At 41.3% G+C, this 23,383-nt stretch overlaps 1 protein-coding gene across 2 annotated transcripts in view; it reads right to left on the reverse strand.

Annotated features, from left to right (window-relative positions):
• Positions 1-23,383, reverse strand: part of LOC149863422 (cytosolic carboxypeptidase 6-like) — a 1,473,463-nt gene that overhangs the window by 1,369,794 nt on the left and 80,286 nt on the right. For both annotated transcript variants that reach the window (XM_090050142.1, XM_090050145.1), the window contains exon 3: positions 20,056-20,180. In XM_090050142.1, the coding sequence (XP_089906268.1) occupies positions 20,056-20,180 (125 nt within the window). The remainder of the gene's footprint in view (positions 1-20,055; positions 20,181-23,383) is intronic.

Here is a 23,383-nt window from a genome sequence, read left to right on the forward strand (position 1 = left end):
GCCAGGCAGCAGGCACAGGAGCACTCAGAGCTCAGCCCTAGCAGCAACCAAGGGGCCTGACCCTTCCTTCTACAGAGCACCTAGGCCACCCCTGACTGGCTGCCAGGCACATGCCTCCAACCCACTGCCGTCACTGCAGACCCTCCTTGGGCAACCTCCGGGCTGGGAAGCATATGGGATCATCTCCACCTTGGCTGGCAGCCTTTGTGCCTTCACCCCACGAAAGGGAGAACTTGCTTTGTGCCCCACCTCCCCTCCCCCCACAAACGGGAGAACTTGTGTTCTGTTTGCTCCCAAATGAACATAGTGCAATTAGAGAAACCCACATACGTTTGTTTGAATCTGCCTCAGGCTTTTTGAATGTCTGGACCTAGCCTTATACTCCAGTGCTGCATGTTTTAGAACGTGATATGTGATGTCAATTTATTAGGCCACAATGTACCAGATCAACATAATGTTTTTGTAACAAATTCCTTGTGCTGTAACACGTCAGTTTGCTCAAAAAACAAGTAGCAACTCTATACAAATTCTGATTTGAGTTACATCCGTGTAAATCTTAAGGAACTCTACTGTAAATCCAGAACATACATGTAAATTCTCAGGTGTACCGAAAGCAGAATTTAGCTTATGATTTCCTTTTTGAAAATACACAATGCTTAACCTGAATTCAGTTCAATCCAAAGGTGTTCAGCTTAGAAATTTCTGAGCCAAACAAGCCACAAAAAACAAAGATGTTAATTCTTTGGTAAGCCAGGCTATGAAGAGTTGCTGCACATAAAAAAAAACGGATAGCTGCTGCAAACACATTACTTGTCTTCTTCCCTAACAAAACTTCTGATTGCTTCACCATTCACCCCTCTTTCTCATGCTGCCTTCAAGTTTGGGAGCAGGCACTGACCACTGGGTTTTGAAATTTTATTTAAAAAAAATATTTAACAATTGTCCAACTTCAGTTGCCACATTTAAAGGTTTTTCTTCCAATATTTTATTTTTGGACTGAGAACACTTTGAAGCATTGTTCTTTTATACTTCTCTTACTGATCTCCAAATAGATCTATCATATATGGAGAGTCCAATAATCTGAGTCAATAAATCCTTTAAAATGTCTTCCCGTGCATAACCAAGGAAACTCTTCCTTGCATTAGGCCAGCCATGTATTTGCTGAGCTGCCCAATAAACCCCTATCATAAATTCCTAAAAGCTAAATTGCTAGCTATTATAAATCCAATTGCCATCTGAGCCCATTAGAGAAGAGGTATACTTTTCCTGCAACACAAAGAGCAGGTTTTTTAGCTGCAGGTCCCTCCTGCACATTGTGTTTCCATACTCAAGAAAATTCAGAGGGCATGGACACCCTTAAAGGTATTTAAATGCAGTTTAAACCTGAAGCAGACAGACATCCCAGGCTATTAAACCAATTTAAATCCACCTGGAATGGGTCAAAAGTGTACCTGGAGAATTAAGTACTAGTCTGAACTTAATTCAAAAAGCATTCTGTGACACAGGTCTGGTCAAACCCCCAGGTATCCTATACTGCCATTGGCAATGAGTAGGAGGGAACTAAACATGGAGTACTTGAAAAGTATATGCTACCTGATACCAGAAATAAAAACGCGTAGGGGAGGCATGTGCCCCCTCCCCCAAGATTGGCCCTCGCTGGCCAGGGAGTGGGAGGCAATGGCCAGTCCCCCCCCCGAGAATGTGGGGGCACCGAAAGAAGCACCGGTGGCACTTCTGGGTTTGCCACACCCCAGTCAGTGATTGACTGCTGGGCCCCCCTCTCCTGGTTGGCAATCAGCAGCTGGTGCCCCCCCCGCCCCCCCAGGATCAGGAGGCACTGGTTGCCCATGCATACTGCATTGTTCTTTCCCTCCTCAGCTGAAACCACTCATCCTCTCTGGCCTGGGAATCAAACAGTATGCATTTAAGCACCTACCCTGCCCTCAAGTCAGGCAAGCACATTGCAGACTTCGGTCATTTGCAGGCTATTGAAATTTGTTGAACTCATGTTTAGAAAATAAGAAAAAGCAGATAAGTGACAATGCCCCCAGCCACAAGTCACTCCCTGGCACTCCCAAAGCCTGGGTGCAAGCACTCCCCCTACCCTCATCTATTGCAAGGCATGCTGGGCTAAGTGCTTATTCCCACCTCTGGTGAGGGAGCTGCTGCACTTCACACAATTATGAACTAGCTCCCAATCAAGGACATTTTGGAATGGTTCGGGTGTTACATGTGTCCACACCCTCACATTGCTGTTTTGGTTTCATTTTATCCCATATAGATGAATAGTGGTCTCATGAAACACAAAGTTAATCAGAGTTTATTTTCTTTCATTTTTCAAGTGAATTGAGAAGGGCTCCACTAAGCGCTCTGTGAAATACATTTCTGTTCTGTAGATTCTTACTCTGTGCTTATGATAGTAGTAATTCAACACTTCCATGACTGCGTTACGAAAAGTATCTGGCAACTTAACACTCTCTCCTGTCTCAAGAGAAGTATGTGAAATGGTGTGACCACCTATGGGTAATACTGTAATATTCCTGTTTTAAATGCGTTTATACTGTTATGATGTTACACACCTCAGTTTGCCATAAAACTAGTACACAGGGAAATAATGGGTTTAAAAGACAGTAAGAAATCTGCCTACATGTGGCACAGACAAGACAGACCTCTAGCACCAACAGACGTGTCAAGAAATGTGGGATTCCTGATGACACTCAGGAGAGGCTCCAGGGAAGTTGAATGAGATGAACATGAAAATAGACAGAGCAAGGGGAATACTGTATTTATTCAATTCTAAGATGAGGGTCTAGTCCCGTCCCCCACACTTCCACCCCCTCATTTAACATGGGGGAAAAAAATCCATGTCTTAAAATCATGTACAAGGGCAGCAGGGAGGGGCAGGCAGCTACTATGGCTTGGGCTCCAGTCCCTCCCTGGGGTTGGGGCATACCTGCTGCTGCTGCCTAACTCCCTTCCCTCCCCTTCTGTCTCTGAACTCCCACATCTCCCCTCAAGCCTCTGCTCTCCCACCTGCCCCTCCCCTCCCTGCCTTACCCTTGCTCTGCGCTGGCAGGCTCCATGCACACCACAACCTGGAGGATTGAGTACAGCCCCAGCCTGTAGCAGTGGCATGCAGCCCACACGACTGCTATGGGGGCTGGGTTGAGGCTCTGCTCAGTGCCCCAGGCTTCAAGTATGGACAGAGCCTGCCAGCACAGAGCAAGGGTAAGGGGGTTGTGGCAGAACAGAGACTGGTGAGAAGTAGGGAGGGAAGAACAGAGGCTGGGGGAAAAAGGGGTAGAAGGGAAGGGCAGGAGGAGGAGCAGAGGTGGTAGGGGAAAGGAGGTTCAGAGATGCAGGGGTGCAAGCTGGGGGCAGAGGTGGCAGAGGGGCAGGCACAAGCAGGAGGAAAACTGCTTGGCCTCCCTACACCATCTTGCCCCCACACCCTGCAACATTTGACACTGCTGACCATGAGATACTGTCTTCTCATCCAAAAAAGATGGTGGGGTCTAGAAGACAGAATAAGGGGTAGATACCAATGGTTAGCTCTTACTTGACATAAACCAAAACTATGAGCACAAGGATAATTATAGCAGTGAAGCCAGAATATCCCTCTTAGCTTAACTCATGCTAACTTGTTTGTGTAACCATGGGCTGTGCGAGTTTTAGATCCACACCCAGACATGACTCTCCATTATGCTTAGCCTTGAATATTAACAAATTAAATGACCATATACTTGCCTTTGACTAGGTTCTGTTTATTAACTTGATCAGAAACAGAAAGAGGATACTAGTTCCACCCGGTGTTTCTAGAGATTGCCTAGAAACAATGTAGATTTCTGCAGCGTCAGCTAGACGATTGCAAATTTGAAGGGAAATAGGGAGATTCCTTTCTTGAAAGAGGCATTGTCTATATCAGTCAGGAATGCTACCAATAGAATTACAGAACTATAGAATTCCTCCCTTTCTGTAAGCAGCAAATGAAGAAGAGAAGAAAGGAAGGATTTGGGTTGGATTCACAAGTCCTGAGTACAACTACATTAAGGCATCCAGGACATCGTACTGAACAAATGTACTGAACTCTAGGAATGCAGGTGAGCTGCCGATCAACGAGTATAGGTAGAGTGGACCCATGTTATTTCAGAGAGATTCTTGAAAATGTAGTCATCACCTCACCAACCCAGTGCCCATTGAAAATATTAGTCCCTAGTGGCTGCACGTCACATTGCAGTTTTACATTTTCATAGTAACTACACTTACGCTGCATCCACATGAGCATGGATGTTTGTGTGCCTGGGGACAAGAAGCAGCAGCACACCTTGGGAATGCCTGTGCTATGTGCCCGCTGGCACCTGGCAGTTTCCCCGGGGTGGGGTAGGGAAGGCGGCCAGCACTGGGCTGGCTCCAGCAGCCTCACCTGGGGTCCTGGTGGTTTCCTGGGGCTGCAGCAGTGGTGATCCTGTTACTTGGAGCCTGGCTTCAGTCAGCCAGGCTCCAGTTTCAGACAGCACACACTTTCCACACATGCACTGCCCCATTGTTTGTTTTTTGGGTTTTTGGCATGGGTTTTTTGACCCCGGGACCTCCCAGGGTCTAAAAACACCCCTGTACTGCTAACTTGCAGCACAGAAAACAGCTAAATGTGCAGTATGTGGCCCCGCCGATGTGTCTGTGGGGCCACATACCACACGGCCCTGCTCATCTAGATGTGGTCTTCATGTCCTTCAGTGTACACTGAAAGGAACAGTTATTTGTCTCATGAAGTCTATGATACCAAAAACCATGGAATTAATTCATTTATGGTTTGTTTTTATGTTTGGGGGCTTTAATAATCTTCATACCACATCTCTTGAGATGAGACCCATATGCTGACTGTGTTGTGTCACAATGACTACAAATGAAGAATATATAAAAATCATTTATTTGAGAAACTTGAAAAGATGTGCATACGATTAATTCAGTTAGCATCAATCATTCTTTCTATAACTTGAATTATACAATACTACACTCCAGTTGTAAGTAATTTTCAGTAATAAAAGTGAGGTGACACCAAATTTGTATGGAACTAAACATGGAGTACTTGAAATGTATATGCTACCTGACACCACAAAAAAAAAGGTCTTAAAGGAAACAAAACTGAGTGTCACATCACTGACACCATGATCATCTTAAACAGCATTGATTTTGTTTATGGCATTCATAATGCATTTTTGACATTCTGAGTGACAGGTGCCACCATAATAGGAAATTAAACACACCTGGCTATTTAGTTTCCCTTATCCAAAAAAACAGTGTTCAATCTGAAACATAAAGTGTGTTTGCAGTAATTATAAAATACTGACAATTATAATGTTCTTACAGACACCTGGAATAAAGCCTATAAATTTAACACTATCTTGGAAAGAAAGAACATTTCATTAGGGTAGCAGTTGTTTCATCTGAAAGATAGCAAGAGTGAATAGTATATACATCTAGTATCCCATCTATATTCATTACTTTTTAAAGGATGATACATGTCATGGCAGGTTGGGATAATTTTATGGAGATGCTGACTGTTCTGCACTTACAAAGGCTTCCCATGTACCTTCAATCTATTCTAAGCACAACAAAAGTATTGATCCAAAATAAAATTATGTGTACTTGAAAGGCTTCCAACTTGGTAGAATCATCATTTATAAATCTAATTTTATACATGACCAATACGTACAAGATTCCAAGATGGCAAAATTACTTTCTTTCAAGACTAGCAGTATGTTCAATTGATTTTCCGTTTTTAAAAATGTTGAGAGGAACACACAATCTATATTACATGTCATGACTTTGTTCTTGATTTAATTAGCATTTCATATGACTGTCCCAGTAAATAACTGCTTCAGTTACTGCATGTATCACAATCTCACCCTACGTAGTTGTGACTTATGACAAAATTATGTCAAAACTCAACACAGGGAGCAGCTAAACTACTAAGAAAGTCAAAGAAGTTAAGTTTGCAGACATCTTTCAAGTAATCCGATTCATTTTTAGATATATGCATCACAGAATTTCAACCCTTGCCCTAACAAAAGAACTATGCCTATATGGTCTCATGTTATAATCCATTCAGAGCTCACATGGTATACAGTCATAGGGCTGTGCATTATTTCCATATATTTTAAATGTCTATTCCATGTTCTAAGTACCACTTAGAATGGGTTCTTATTTCATCAAAATAAGAACCCACTATGATTATTTTAGCTTTGTCAGCTCCTGTTGATAAGCTAGAATTTAATGATCTGTTTGCACAGCCACAACATAAGATGCAAGAGCAGCCCCATTTTTTCTTTTGGATGTATCAGACAAGAGCATCTCACGATTTCATATTTGATATGAGGACCCTGCTATAGGCTGTTACATAGATTTATTCTCTCACAACTGCTCAACATGCAGGCAGCCTTTACAGAAGTTAATGAGACAATAAGGTTTGTGGTGCTTCCAAGAGCTGAATAGGAAACCTCTATGGCACAAGGTATGCTAAACCATGGTGTTGCAATTCTTCAGACAGTGTTCTTCAAACCTAAGTCACTCCTGCACAATTTCTACGCCTGAAGGGCAATGAGTTGATGGAGGTGGTGACATTTTTCTGGTGAGACAAAAGACTACAATCCTTACTGAATACAGTCATAGATAATACTATTGGTATTGGTATTGGATACTATTGGTAAGAGAAGGAATGTTAACTTCTGTATCCTGATCAAATTCCAACTCAGATCATCACAATATGCCTGCTTTAACTTCCCTGACAGTTTTAGGCATGATAGTCTTAATTTCCAGCTGTAAACAACTACATAACATCACTGCATTCTATCAGATATCCACAGTTTTCAGACCCAGAGGAGTTTGTATTTCAGAGATTCATAAAAATATTTATGCATCTACAATAACTGTGGTTCTTCAAGATATACTGTTCATACATGTTCAACTCTTGCAGCACATGTACCCCATGTACTCAAAGTCAGATACTTGTGATCAGCTTTGTTCATTGACATTACAACCCTATCTTTTGTTTTTTCAAGCCTCTCTCTTAAGAGCATGAAGGGCACAGCAGGACCAACTGTCAGTTTGCTCACCAATACAGAATCTGGGTGTTACGAAATTTAGTATTAATGGGAAAAAGGGCAATTCATGCAATACATATGACAACATATTTCAAAGAGCCACAATTATTGTAAGATTAGTACCTGCTTTTTTGCTTTAAGTCCTTGTGCATATGTATTCCACTTGTGATGACTCACCTGATGTGTGGAGGCACATGTTGGGAGGTTATCTAGGTAATGAACATAGGAGAGTTCTGCCAAACCAAGCATTAGATCTAGAGGCTACTACAACAGAACAGTGTTTTGTAAATGCATGCACCAACCCCCAGTTAGTTGCCCACATATTTCAGTCCTGTGAGCACTTCTGAAAGATGCCCCAGAAGCTGCCTACAATCTCTGGCTTGATCAGAAGGTTCTAAACTAGCAAACTGGTAACACACCTTAAAAAAGTATGGGATCCACACTGATAGTATCTGAAACAATGTGATTTGACTTTCTACAGAAGTCAAAAACAATTTTGTAGAGTTCTTGAATGTTTATTGGGTTAGAATGAGAGGGCTCTAAGTACATGAAAGGCTGGATTAAGGCTTAGGAGAGAAAATTGGTAACTGTACCACATATTATGTGAAAGTTGGCAACTACTGTGGGAAGAAATTTTGGATAGACCCTGAGCGTGATCTTTGAGGAAAATAAATCAGAGACCTACTGAAATCATGATTTCATGGAAATTGTGAAATCCAGCATTGCCCATGAAATTGGGCAATGCCTGAGAAATCCACAGGAAAAAAACCTGACTCTGTGAGTCTACATGTTCATTAACGTGCTCTAGTTACTGCACAGAAGTACCTGGATAACCAAATACTAAATCAACACACAGTAACTCACACTACTACACAGTAGCACTAGCGCATGGGTTTTTTCATACCCTAACTGCACAGTAGCCTAATAGTACTGTGCGGTAGCATATTAGCACAGGTTTTGCCCAGCACATTACTGCAGTGTTATTAGGCTATTGTGCAGTTAGTGTCTCGTGTAGACACACCCACTGAAAGTAAAATGTTGACTCCCCAGAGGAAGCCAGCAGTCCTCATGGCACTGCAGCCCAGCCACGCAGCATGTTGTAGGGAAAGGGCGGGGGAAGGACGTTAGGCAAAAAGGGGAGTCTAAGATGAATGCCGCCTCCTCCCTTCACTGCTGACTGGCTGAGAGGGCTTCCTGTCATGTAGCCCTGCCTCTCTCCACCAATTGGCAGCAAGAGGCAGGCTGCATGACAGACAGCCTTCTCAGCCAATCAGTGATGAGGGCCGGGGCCACTGGGGCCCCTCCAATCAGAGGCATGGGAGGAGAGGAGGGAGCGCCATGATCCGCCTGTGAAAACAATGACTGGCCCCACAATCTCCCTGCCAAATTGGCTGGCTAGTAGCTACCTCCTCAAACTGTTTAAACCCCTAAAGATAATGCATGGTGGGCCTGCCCTGCATATCTATCTTATGGGTTGAACTGAAGACCACTGAGAAGTCTACCTCCATTGAGAAGTAGTAGAAAAAGCTCATAAACAGGGACTGCATAGGAATAAGAAGATCACCTTAGGAGTTCATGAGGCGATAAATTAATATGACTGACAAAAAGGGCTTAAATTCACTCTGGAGTAAAAATTGTGACACTGCCTCTGTGACTATAGTTGCAAAAATCAGTCTGAATGAACAATGTGTTCATTAAGCACTTGTGGTTACATAAGAGCTGTAGGTTCTGGTACTTTGCAAGCCCATGATTTAGGGTGATCTGATGATGGCCACAATAAGATAAATCTGATTTCCCTTTATGCACCTAAATAGCATGTGCACAGCTGCAAAAGTACAGTCTTGACATACAAAAAAATAGAACTCTTGGTTCCAAAATGATACTTTTTATTAGTCCAACTGAAAATTGGCAAGAAAATTGTCCTTTTCTGCAACCTTTTGGGATCAAAGTCCCTTCATCAGGCTCTGGGAAAAGTGTAGATGGTACAAGAAGGTAAAAAGTCCCCATAGGTAGAAAATAAACTTCATTTTTGCACAGAGGGAGCTGAAGATAGAAGGCTGTCCCTCTGGGTCCATGACAGTGTCTTTGTGAGCTGTGTTGAGTAGCTCTGTGATGTGTTGATCAGGTAGAATTCCTTTCCTGGAAGTGTTAGATGGCAGGCAGGGAGTTAAAAAAACTTCCTTGTTGTTCTGCAATGACGTTTAAAATCCAAAATTGGCTAAAATTCAGCATCTTCCATGCAAAAATTTAAAAAAGCACATGGTAAAGGGAGAGCAGGACTATGTGGGTCCAAAGACCCAGTGAGGGGCCAGGGAAGACCAGGATCATGTAGGTCCACAGGCCCAGAGTGAGAGAGGCCAGAGCCATACAGTGAGGCCGAGAGCAAGAGGGGCCTGAGTCACATAGCGAGGTCCAGCAAGTATATTGAGGGGTCCAGCAAGGGGCTGGGAATGGAGTTCAGGACCAGACAGATCTAAGGGCCTGGGTAGTGAGGCCCAGCAAGAGGGGTCTGAGCCACATACTGAGACATAGCGAGAAGGGGCCTGAGGGCCTGGAGAGTGTTCAGAAAAGTGGAAATGGGAGCCTGGAGATGGGCTGAGAGACAAAGAGGCCTGATAAGCAAGGGAGTGGTTGCATGAAACTGAAGGGTCTCAAGGCCCAGAGAGAGGCAGAGGAGAGACCAAAGGGTCTGAAGGTCCAGAGTGGGGGTGAGAGAGGTCAAGAATTCGGACAGTCCAGTTAAGTGCTGTTTCAGCAACAGGTTGAAAATCAATAAGGATGCCATCTGCGAGGCATGGGACACGGTGTAGGGAAGGTATGCAGCCATGTGATTGGCCCATAATGCCACAACCACAAGGCAGGTGGTCAATATAGTAAGATCACGGCAGCCTTCCACTATATATATATATATATATATATATATATATAAACATCAAGACATGGCAGGAAAGAGCAGGGCAGACTGCCCTTACAGTGGTGTAATTTCAAAAAAATGTTAGGTACCCCTTGACAAATATATATTTCATGAGATTGCTCAATTGTGTGATCCTGATTAGGAATATTCTGAAACAAGGAGGAACCTGTTACAGAATTCTTCCTATGCCAGTAATCATCCAATTTTCAGTTTAAAACTTTTCCTATCCAATCCAAGAACCTAATTTTAAAAATAAACATTTCTGAAGAGTTTTAGATTCCTTTTCTTTTAAGCATTCATGAATTTTATTCTTGCCAAAAAAAAACTTTAAACTGCCCATAAAACTGTGCATGAAATTTAAATATCAATGGCAGTAGATCAACCCAGCAGCACAGATAGCTTTAAAATTCACCCATTCTGATGTTATATATTATTATCCAAAATTTAATTTCTATAAAGATCTTTTATGCCTACATCTGTGTTTTACATTACAGACATTTAACAGTAATAGTCAAATTTTTATCAGAAAGTTTTCATAAATAATTAAGTTCCTTTTTAATTGTTTATTACTTAATAAACACACAGAAAACTGGGGAGAAGCAAAGCATGGATGTGAACTGCTGTAAGCAATGCATGTAAACTAGTTTACCAGCAATATAGTATGCCGTGCACTAGACCTGCTAAAGCACATTTTAAAAGCCACCAGGAATACTGCTTTAAACCAAATGTATGCATAATATAAATGTAAAGTTCTCTGCACATGCTCTTTAATTTTTAAAATTTTATTTGAAAGTAAATTTTCTTGTACTCCATACCTAACCCCTTAGTCTGAACTCCATTGATATTCTGACACAACACTATATATTGTTTATATTAGACTGATTTTATACTCCATAAAACCACTCTCTGTAATCAAGTTCTTATTTTTAATATATTCAGAATGTTGATTAAACTGTTTAAGCTATTGGCTTTGCTGGGATTGTTAAATGTGCCTTTGTGCGTAAGTCTAATAAATTCTCCAAATTCCAGTTTTTTAGACTTCAACCTATCAAAATGCTGGACTGACAATGAAGATAGGTTTTAATACCTACAGTTTCCCCCTTAATGTTGTTAGATAATTTTCAAGACATTTGTCACTGGTAATGAAACCAAATGAATCGATATCATGGAACAAAGTGGTTATAGGGGAAAAAAAGATCAATTAATATCAGTCTACTGAACGAGTAAATAAAATATCCATAAAAAGAGAGAGGCAGATGTTGGCCCATCATCTATGTGCTCTGAGCACCTTACACACTGGGAAATGAGTGCTGTTACAATGCACAAGGAATAGATAAGATCTACAGACACCACAAAGAGAAACCATTAAAATGATCCATAGGTGCTTTTGTCAAATCACAGTGCAGTCCGATTTAGATAAAAAAGTAGGTGCTAACCAGAGAATTAATAAAGTTTAGTGTACAAATAATTCAACAATAGGTTAAGCCTAATTTGATACGACTGCAGTATATAGAAATATATACAATGTATACTATATACAAGTCTGTCAAACTGATTATTAAGTACTATAGGTTAAAAATTATTTTAGATAAAGAGTTCAGATCTGAAAGTTTCAGAACTAAACACTTTCACAGGAAAGAATGCACTGTTCAGTTTATTCAGATTGTTAAATGGAATGTACCGTTTCATGCACACCAAAAATACCCTTATTTGTCTCTTAAAATAAGGCCCTAGGAAGAATAAATATTTTATAATGCACTCTGAGAGTGCTAACTTGAATTAACAAATAAGAATAAGGAAAGGATCCCTCTTTTGAAAATAAATGGACAAACAGGGATAAAAGGGGGATAAAAAAGTTGGCACATACTGAAATAGCAAGACCCCAACTCTCCATTATGCCTGACAGTAGCTATGTCAGACATGCATTTGCAGAGCTCTAATACAAAGCTCTCTGGCTCCAGTGGAAACCAGAACTGCTACTCGCACTTCTGGCATCGATGGTCAAGGTCCCTTACAACAATAAAGAACTGGCAGTCCTGTTGCCAACTTGCTCTGCCATTAACCCTATATTCTGAATGTAAGAATGCAGCTGATATACGGAAAAGCTATGCCAGTGAAGAATTCCAACAAGAAAGCAGTTCTCTACTGAAACTCTCTGGATAGATTAAGAACAGTGCAAGGCAGCTTTAGCAAACCACAGAATCCAGTCCAAGTAATAACCAAACTCTTACTGCTAACATAATCAATCCTACTGCGCTTTTTCAAAGTTACACTTTATACTAAATAGTTGTTTAAACAGTACTTAGTGGGACCATCTAATTAGGCTATTTTAATGAGCATGAAAGCATCACTAATGGCACTTTTACATTGGCTATGGAGGGGGTACTTTAACTAGAGTGGCTCTGAAAGCCGCTCTAAATAAAGTGCCGCAGAATCTCATGTATCAGCTCATTTAAGCTTTAGCTCAAGCACCCCTGCTGCCATTTTTAAGTGTGGGAATGTTGTTACATGAGATGCAGGAGGCTGCTGAAGTGCGGTAATTACCATGCTTCAACATACTCCATTAAATGAGTCTGCTCCAATGTGCTGTAATTACAGCACATCGCAGCAGCCTCCGCACTCATGTACAGGCACCCTAAAAAAACATGATATTTAGTTAATGCATATTAAAATTGACTAAAGTGCATTAAGCATTACTTTAAAACTGTGGGTTCATATACACATGCAGGGGGCTGCTCCAACATACGGTAATTATAGTGCGTTGAAGCAGACTCAATTAATCGATGCTGGTGGAGCATGGTTAATTTCCACACTGCAGCAGACTCCAGTGTCACATGTATCAGCATCTCCAGGCAGAAGAGTGGTGACAGGGACACTTGAACTAAAGCCCATTCAAATTCAAATCGAATTTTAGTTAAAGTGCTCCTACCACCACTTTTCAGTGCAGGTACTGATACCCATGACTCTCCACATGCATTAATTAACACAGCTCTTGGAGCCAGGCTAATTACAGTGCCCACACCTCTGCCCCTGCATCCCACAGCACGTCTATAAAAGCCCCATGCTCTTTAGTTAATGTGCATTAAGACAGACTAATGAGCATTTTCTTAGTACCTCATAATGGAGGTACTAGATTTAATTTAGTGCAGGAGGATCCCAATCCTGGAAAGAGCCAAGCTCTCATTGCTGGGAGCCTCCTCAGCTGAAGGGCTCTGAGCTGCAAAGGTATGCCTTGTAACCCCTGTGGCTGGTAGATCACCACTGTGGCAATCCACCTGCCCAAGGGCTGTGTGATTCTGCTGGAGTGGGAGGATCACCACTGCTATTAGCAATTGTCCATTCCCTCCTCCATCACTGTAAGGTATATTTAGTTAGTTTATTACAGAGGAAGGAATTCTAAAAATTGCTTTCCTCTAAAAGGGAAAAATGTCTTTCTTTTATATCTTATGTATATTGATCATCTTATAATCAGAACTATAATTTAGAGTAACTGTTTCCCCTGGAAAAGAGAAGGCTCAGGCGGGACTTGGTGGCGGCTCGTAAGTATATTACGGGTGTGCATCAGGATCCGGGAGAACGTCTGCTCACCAGGGCACCCCAAGGGAAGACAAGGTCTAATGGTCACAAACTCCAGGAAGACCATTTTAGGCTGGACATAAAAAAAAAAAAACTTCTTTACCATCGAACTCCACAGACTCTGGAACAGACTTCTCCCAGAAGTCATGCATGCACTAAGGGTATGCGAAATGGGTCACATTTGATTCGGATTTGGATGATTTCTTGATTCAGATCACTGTCCCCAATTTGATTTGGCCGAATCAGAATCTGAAGATTCAATGCCGAGTCGGAGAATCAGCAATTCGGCCATACACACAGCTTTAAATGTTTTTTCTACATACCTCAAGGTAGCATGCGCAGCTCATGAACACTGCGATGCTGGGGCAGATTAAGCATCCCACAGAACTGTGGGGGCACTCCCTGTGTATTCAACGGCAAACCCGGATGTGGACCAGAACTATGTCCGGTCCACCACTGAGTGTGGGGGGCACTCAGGGTCCCCCCGCAGCTGATCCCCCCCGCACCCAGTCAGCTTGGCGATCAGCTGCGGGGGGACCCTGAGTGCCCCCCCAACCCAGAAGGCACCAGTTGCCAAGCCAGCGAGGTATTGGGGCCCCCCCTGCACACTCCCTGATGGACCCAGAAGTGGACCGGAAGGGCTTCTGGTCCACTTTGAGGCCTGCTGTCGACTGTGCTGGGTAGCCCCCGCCACGCTCCTGTGGGACACTCCATCTGCCCCAGCACTGCAGCATTCACGAACCGCCTGGTACCTTGAGGTTTATAGAAAAAACATTTAAAGCTGTGTGTATGTCCGAATCACCAAATCTTTCCACATCTCTCCAAATCAGTTTGGGGGGTTCCAGTTCAATTCAGAGAGATGAAAGGGTCTCCTGATTCCATTCAGAGATTTGGCTGCTGAACAAGGCTGAATCTCCACAAAATCAAATCAGCAACCAAGCTTCGCACAGCCCTAGCATGCACCTACTCTGGACACCTTTAAAACCCACTTGGATGCTTATCTTAATGGAATCGCTTGACCCCAGCAGACTTCCTGCCCCTTGGGCAATGGGCTGGACCTGATGATTTTGCAAGGTCCCCTTGAGCCCTAATGTCCATGAATCTATTTCTTCAGAGCAATAAGAACAGAAAACTTGCAAGAAATTGTTTTAAATTTTCTACAATACTTTCTTTTTCAGTAGGTTTCACTGATTTTTTGGGCAGGGGGCTGGACTCGATGATCTCCCGAGGTCCCTTCCAGCCCTAATGTCTATGTCTATGAAATCTATGATTTTTTTTTAAATTAGATATGGCATAAATAAAAATCATAGATAAGCCAACATTGTTTATAAAACTTTGGGTAGTTACAATAGTTCATGGTATCTGGTGATCTGCTAATACAAACCAAATAACTAGATACCCACTGACATTGCCAAATACAGCGTTCTGTGATGAGGGTATTTTCACACATTCTTCAACTCTTCTACTTCAAGATAAGACATTTAAGGAATAAAACTTTACAGCACTGGGACATACCTGTTGACTGAATTTCTTTTCTGATCCCACTAGAAACACCGCTTTTGAATATGATTTATGACACACAGGGCATAACTACACAAGATATTTACTGTGCAGTAGACTAATTAGCTAAGTAAACGTCTCAGTGTCTACACACGCGGCCCTATTAGGCTGCAAGAAACTAATACACTCTGCAGCTGGTTAGTACTTGTAAATACAAGTATTACCTTGCTGCAGAGTTTTTTCAAGTGCAGCAATACACATGCAGATACTGGCCCAGCTGGCTGGGGCACAAGGGTGCTTCATGTGGGGGCTGCCTGCTGGCTAGCCCCACAGTGGAGTGCCCTCATGGCCCAGCCAGCCCCTCCAAAGCAGATTGAGCCAGGTTGGAGCACACCCAAGCTAGCAGACTGACCCCTCCATAGGGCTCCATCTCAGCTGGGGCTGCTCTGTACCAGGTGCATGTTCAAATAGTGCACCCAGGAGCAAGAACTCCAGTACAATATGCACTGGCATTTACTGCTTTGAATTAATTACATGTGTAGACAAGCCCAGAAAAGAGTTATTCAGAGTGTTTTCATATATAGCAACTATTTGGGGATATAGATAGATATATAAGAAATAGTATGTGATTACTGTTTATTTACAGTCCTTTGTTTATTTGTTTAATTCATTCAGGTTTGTGATTAAACTGTTTAAGCCACTGGCTTTGTTGGAATTGTTTAACGTTCCTATGTGCATAGCTCTAATAAATTCCCCAAATTTCAATTTTTTAGACTTCAAGCCATCAAAATGCTTGGATGGACAATGTAGATAGGTTTTAAGACTTACAGTTACTCCCTTAATGTTGTTAGTTGATTTTTCAAGAAATTGGTCACTAGTAATGAAACACAGCAAATTGATATGACAGAAAAAAGTCCTTATCCTACTCTCTTCTGTAAACTAACATTTGCAGGACTGGGACCATTCTTGTATACTGTATGTGTACATTTTACATAGTACAATGATCTTCTATTTAGATAACCTTATTAGATCCTCTAGGCACCACCACAATATGAACAACAACAACTTTTTGTTATCCATTTTTCCAATTCATGTGTAATAGCATAATTTGTTAATTTATAACACATATATGTAAATTCCTGTTAGGTCTAATTCTCAAGTCAATCCACATTTCCTGTTGACATTTTCAAAAGCATTTCAGGTAGGAGGTAAGCTTGCACCTGAAACAAGTACAACTTGTGGTAAAAATATGAAACGTAATTTGGGTGTGATATCTGAGCATCCAATTTCTGGTTCCCCGTAGAAGGAATTTAGTAAAACTAAGGAGGATGTTGTGAAGGCCATGGCTAAAGTTAATAAGAAGCAAAACCTTCCCAATAAAGACTGTTATCTAGAAACAGACAGCAGCCTGTGACACATATATAATTAGAAAAATTGGAGGCTTTGCTCCTGGGACCATGTCTTCCAAGCAAATCCCATTTCCTTCATTCCCTTTCTCATGGTTATTGTAAGTGTAATCATTGCATGATTACAGTCCTTACGTATAACATATCAGTTTCTTTTTGTTCTTTCCAATATTGGTGTTAATTGAATTCATTGAACAAATGAGTGAAGAAATCCACAGCTCAGATCTTATCAGACAAGCTGACTAGCAAGTCAGAAACCATACAAGAAAACCAAAAGATCAAGTTCTACATCATACAGACATTCGTCATGACAGTTTTCTTCACCTATGTTATTTATAGGTGAAGGCAATGAGAGTCTTAATCATTCTTTTACAATTTTATGATAAACATGTTTTCATCGGCTGCTTTAATTAGACCACCACCCCCGCACATAGACTTCCGGGGCACATGTATACATGCCCCATACTCTTTAGTAAATGCACATTAAGAGAGGTCAATCCATATTTTCCGTTAACTATAATGTATCTCATGCATCAGCATCATGCATCTTCCCCTTCTCCCCACACTCCGGGGGATCACACACCCCTTGGGCAGATGCATTGCCACAGTGGTGATCCACCAGCCACAGGGGTTACATGGCACACCCCCGCAGCCTGGAGCCCTTCAGCTGAGTGGGCTCCCAGTCATGAGAGCTTGGTTCCTTCCAGGATGCTTGATGCTGATGCATGCGATACATTTGAACTAAAATGTATCACATGCATCTCCGAATCAAGCTTTAGTTAAAGCTCCCCTGCCACCATTTTTCAATACAGGGATGCTGATACACATGACCCTAGAGCAGAGCTGGGCAAAATGTGGCCTGTGGACTGGATGCGGCCCACTAAGCCATTCTATCCAGCCCACAGGGCCCCTAAAAAATTTAGAAAATAAATATTAATCTGCCCCTGGCTGACTGTCATGCAGCCCTCGATAGCTTGCCAGAACTCAGTGAGCGGCCCTCCACACAAAATAATTGCCTACCCCTGCGCTAGAGTCTGCTGGAGCATGGTAATTACCACGCTACAGAAAACTCAGTTAAACTTACTTCTATTAGTAAATAGAAGCATAGCTAGATACAATGTTATTAACTTAAGGAAAGGAGGACTTAGGCAGAATATTAGACAACACCTCCTGACAGTGAGATCAGAGAGTATGGAAGAGTCTCTAGATATTAATGGTGAGAGCTCCATTGCTTGAGACAATTAAAATTGCATTGTAAAAAAAAATAGAAAACGTACTCTTGGGAACAATCGTGCAGAGGCAATGAGAGGAGGCAACTTAACAGGTCTGTCTTTTCCCTCTTTTTCTTCTGTGATTGATAACACTAAGGCTGATGAATATAGTATGGGGAAAAGAAATAAGAGTAACTAATAAGCAACATACTCTAAAGACTACATTACTTCCTTTACTGTCAGGTGCTAGAACAGAAAATGCAATGCAAAATAGTGCATAATACAATTATAAATTTCTAATACTTGTATGACTGTTGTCTTTCCACTGTGTATCTTACTACTTTAACAATCTTTCAAATTGTTTTACCTTTTGAATCACTTGTCCCCTGCTGTGTGTCAATGATGGGTAGTTTGGTGCAACAGGAGAAAAATAGGATTGATGAATTGCGAGAAATAGTCAGATAATGAAAGGATGTCTCTTGTTTTCTCAAGATACCCTTGAAATGCAATTAATTTCTTTGTCAACAGAGACCTGAGACAGTACATGATATCAAGCAAGTCTGGGGAGGATTTAATAAGGAAGCAAAACCAACAGAAAAATTCTGCCAAACAGATTTTCAAATTTAAGTAAACTAAGTAATGCAAAGCAAGAATTTAAAGTAAAAAAATAAAATCTTCAGAGAATAGAACCACTCCCTTAAATGGTCAGACATATCATCTGATTCCTGACTTAACTGGCTGAAACTAGAACTAGGATGTTTAAATGGATGGATTTGCTTTCCTTTCACACTGTCCCTGTGACACAATAAATGTAATGTCACATAAGAATATTTAATGGTAGTGCTAAACAGAGAATTACTTATATACAGAGATATGCTTACTTTTCATAGAATTTTACAAACTTTAAAACATTATTTTGTGTGTTAATATAACTGTTTTCTGCTACGCTGAACCATATGTTCTTTGCTTTTATCATTTCCTAGTAAAACATAAAAGAAAATAATCAAAAAGCATAAACTGGGTTATACAGTATGTTTGATGTAGCCATTTTTAACATTCATTTAATATAGTTGGGATGCAATGACTAATACTGCTTCTGTCCGCTAGTACAAAGCCCTAAATAAGGTTCCAGACTAGATTACATTCATGCAGGTCTCATTTTAACGGAAATTGGAGATATGAAAAAAAGATTATAGGAAGACACATTATAAAAACAGACCTCACAAGTCAAACTTAATAGTGAAACCATTCTCTTTCATGTAGACAACCGTGAAAACAAATATCCTGTAAGCTCTTGATATATATTGTATCTTTCCACCAGATCTCTTTGCCTCCTTGAGACAGATTCCCATTCATCTCATGACTATATAATTTGATCATAGTTGACTAAGGCACTGCAGGGGAAAGGGTCTGATAAAGTATCAGTCTCCAGGAAGACAAATAAACAATTTCATGATTCCTAGTTGTAACAAAGCTGGGATAGCAGTGGGTATAAAGATATTACCCTAGTAGAAATAAAAATATCAAACTTGTGCATATGTTTTCTTCCCTTAATAAATAAATTATTTTCCATTAAGGGAAAAAGACAGTTTGAGATTATGATAAACTTCTTGAGACGGACTGTCAGGATAAAACACAAGGTATGTGATAAGTGGAATGAAAGCTTTGAATGATTAGCCAATATGAAAGTTGATACAGAACATTTTTTTCTTTAAAGCGATGAACAAAATGAAGACCAAGCAGCTTGTTTTCTGTACATGCATTTTTAATGCAAAATAACATTCCAAAAATAGTTTAATAAGTAAATTTGTTTACTTATGTAATGCTTCGCAATCAGCTCCCTTTAATTCCTGGTTCACTCTGCATGATATCCATTCTTTTTAAAAGTGCCAATTTAATGCCTATTTATTACCTTACCTTACAGTCCCATGACTAATGACCACAGCCTTGAGTCTTAAAAGTTGAAAGTTTATAACTATATTTGTAATACTCTGGTTTTATTTCCACGTACTTTAGCAGGTTCTGCTTGTTTTGTGAGGAAATAAATACATGCATGTAAATTTATTAAGGAAAGAAGCCACAGACTAATTGTTACTTTGTAATATATTGTTACATTGGCAATTATTATATCCTAGTTAGTGTTTTTGTATGCATCTCCCAACTTAACTAGTTGGAAAACAAATGGTGACACCTGTATTTACCCATTAAGAGTTATCTTTTGTAACAAGTATTAACTAAATACCCTTGAAGGGTGTTCTTTTCCCCTTAGTCTTAAATAAGAAAATGCTTTTTGCTCTTCAGTTTGTAACTGCAAAGACATCATATCATTTCATTTAACTAGAACTTACCTGTGATTCTTTTATGTTTTCAACAGTGAAGTTGAACCAAACTCGAAAGCGTGGATTGCAGGTATCTGGCCTAATGAATAAGTCATACTCAAATTCTGTGATGTGGTCCACACGTCCAAGGTTACCTGCCAAGAGAAGATGAAAAGGGAGTAGTGGTTTAATGAATGGAGGATGAACCCTACCGTGACAACTACAAAGAATGGTATTTTAAAAATGCTTAACTGAGACTGGCTAAAGTCAATCACATGATCATGAGATCAATTAGCCATACAACTCAATTCAGGATTTTTTCCTCATACATGATTTCATTACAGCCATGAAGAAAAATATATGAACAGGCCCAGCACATATGAATAAGTCAACAGAAAAAAAATAAGACTTTATAATGCAATCAGACTGATTTTTTTTTTTTTTTGTCATTTCTACTCCCAGTTCTTTATGTGAGTGTTTTCTCATCAACCCTTTTGCTACTCAAAATTCTCTCTCTGTCTTGGACTCGTTACTCCTCAATCACCCCTTTATATGGATTTCTTTCTTCCATGTGTTGCTGGTGTTCAGGGACTCATGGTACAAAAATTGTGTTCATAATTCCTTCTTGCTCCCTCTTGCAAAGCTGAGGACTTCCCTCTGTCTCTATAGAGGTTTATGAACCCTCCGCTCTAGCTCTGTTGTTAAAAAGCTCTCCTGACATTTTTTCTTTCTACTGCCCATAACACGTTCTTCCTCCCCACCCTAATCCCATATATCACCTCGCTCCCTCTTAGTATGAGGGGCTGTGGAATTTAGCTTGGGTTCCTTTGTGATTAGTTTTGTGATATAATATTAAAAAATATAGCCAGAAGCAATTGTCTTCCCCATGGTATTTTTCAGTACAAAACGAAAGCAAGCAAGCAACCCATCAGGCCATCTCAGCTAAAGAGGAATGAAGTCCTGTGCAAGAGAAACTTGCTGAAATGCTTTTAAATTGTTAAATTGGCATTTTTCCTTTGAAGTGCTGCAAGTTTCAAAGACAGATGGCTTGTCTGTCCATCTAATTTTTATCTTACAAAAATAAGAGCCTTTATATCTTCCTGTTTTCTACTCCCACCCATCTCATCAAATTTTGTAATTAATAAGCCAACCCCACATTTTCACCCTAAAAGACAAATTAAAATGTTAGTTATAAACAAAAGTATCGTTAGAGGTTTATCTTATTCCTTTATGAATTCAAGCACATTTTTAGATGTTTGGGTTCAGATTACTATAACTTTACTCAAAATGATTAGCAATTTCTGCTCAGGTACTCCGTGTTTAAATTAATGGGATTATTTTTGGAATAATATGCTAACCAATATGAATGAAAGTATCAAACTCTGATCTATAGTTTGCCACGGGATAATGTGTATTGTGGAAATGATATATTTCAGCAGTGCTCATCGACACAGCCTCTTCTGCCTCATCTTGAGTTGCTCTGACTTTACTAATTGAACATGGAACATTTCTCATTTTACATATTTTGAAAGTTATTTTCTTTCCTTCCTGCCCACCTTCTTCTTTTCAGAGCTGATTGTCATTGCAGAGATCCGTTACTTGCAAACAATCTGTTCCTATAGACTAGATAAATTATGAATTAAAATATAATTATAAAATTGGAATATATTGTATAACTACAATGCACGTGGCAAGTATAGCTTAAGTAATCCACATGACTTGTGGTTAACTCCCCTCTCCAGCTAGGTTTCTTTCCTTCTTTGGGCCCAATTCTGCTACTGTTGCTCACAATGGAAATATGTGCAATTCACAAAGGGCATGTCTACATGAGATGCTTTACTGTGCAGTAGACTAATCAGCATCTACATGAGCGTACCATTTACTGCATAGTAAATTAGTCTACTATGCAGTTAGACACTACCTGTAAATACAGGTAGTAAACTAACTGTGTACTAGATACCATGCAGTAGCACATGTGTAGAAGCTGGCCAGAAGCAAATTTGTTCCTGTTCAGCCCAGCCCTAGGGGGCCACAGGGAATGGAGAAGTCCCCCCGTCCTAGCACTCTTCAGCTCCTAGCTCCCCCCAGAAGCTGGGATCTGAACAGCACCTAGATGAGTTCTCTGCCCCACTCTGTCCCAGTTCTACTCAGCTCCCAGCTCCCCGCAACAGCAGGAACCAAGCAGCACTGGGCCTCGGGACTCCCTGCTTCCCCATGCAGTCTGGGTTTAGCTTGGATCTGTTCCCTCTGAGACAGGTCCCAGTCAGCTCCGTATGTACAGGCCAAGGAGACAGCTGCCACTGCAGCCAGCAGATCTCCCCTGGCCCCATGCACATGGGAACTGGCCCTATGCTCTCTGCCAGCTCCTAGCTAGCACCCCAAGGGAGCCTAGAGTTCCCCCTGGCTGCTGCAGGAGGCCAGAGCAGAGTAGAAGCAGACCTGTGTTGGGCTTCTCCTATTGGCTGCATCCAGATGAGTGCCACCTTGCAGTATGTGGTGCCACAGACACATTTGTGGTGTCACATACCTCACATTCCACTGTTCTTCATGCTGCAAGGTAGCAGCATGGGGGCGGGGGTGTTCACCACAGGAGATGCTGGTGTCAAAAAAACCCACACAAAAAAAAGTGAAGCAGCACATGGAGGGGTAGCACACACCACCCAGAACTGGAGGATGGCCAGCCATAGCCACCCTCTGGCTGTCAGCCAGGCTTTGAGCAGCAGGATCACTGCTGCTGCAACCCCAGGAGGCTCCCAGGGCTCCAGGTAAGGCTTCTGGGGCCAACCCAGAGTAGGCCCCCACCTCCATTACCCCACCTGGGGTAACCTGCTGTGCGTGGCACATTCCCCAGGGTCAAGTACAGCAGCACAAGGGAAACAAATGTCCACACTCATGTGGACATGGCCACTGAGAGCATATTTGCTCCCAGCAGGGAGCCTGTGTAGACGTGCTCCCACAGAAGGTTTACTGCACAGTACTTTACAGCACAGTAAGCCTTTATAGCATTAACAGATTGTGTAGACATGACCAAAGAGTCTTAGGTTGGCATTGGTGAGTACATGACCACCTAACGTTTGGGCACCAGATACAGAATTCATAAACCTGAATTAAGCCCCCAAATTCCATGTCTTGAAATGGAAAGGCTAAGAGACCTTGGAATGGCTTTCATAACAGCCAGTACTTGATACTTAAGCCAGCCAAGAAGAAACATGGGATAGAGCTATGTCCAAAATCCCAACCCCCTTCCAGACTTAGGTGACAAGCAACACCCCTCAATTAACCACCTATGTGAGACTAGGATCCTCAGCCTGAAATCTCCGCTTAGACCTAGACACCACGTTTTCCAAAATACTCGTTC

This window comes from Crocodylus siamensis, chromosome 5 (genome assembly GCF_052110815.1).
Source record: "Crocodylus siamensis isolate JL-2025a chromosome 5, ASM5211081v1, whole genome shotgun sequence".
Lineage (NCBI taxonomy): Eukaryota > Metazoa > Chordata > Crocodylia > Crocodylidae > Crocodylus > Crocodylus siamensis.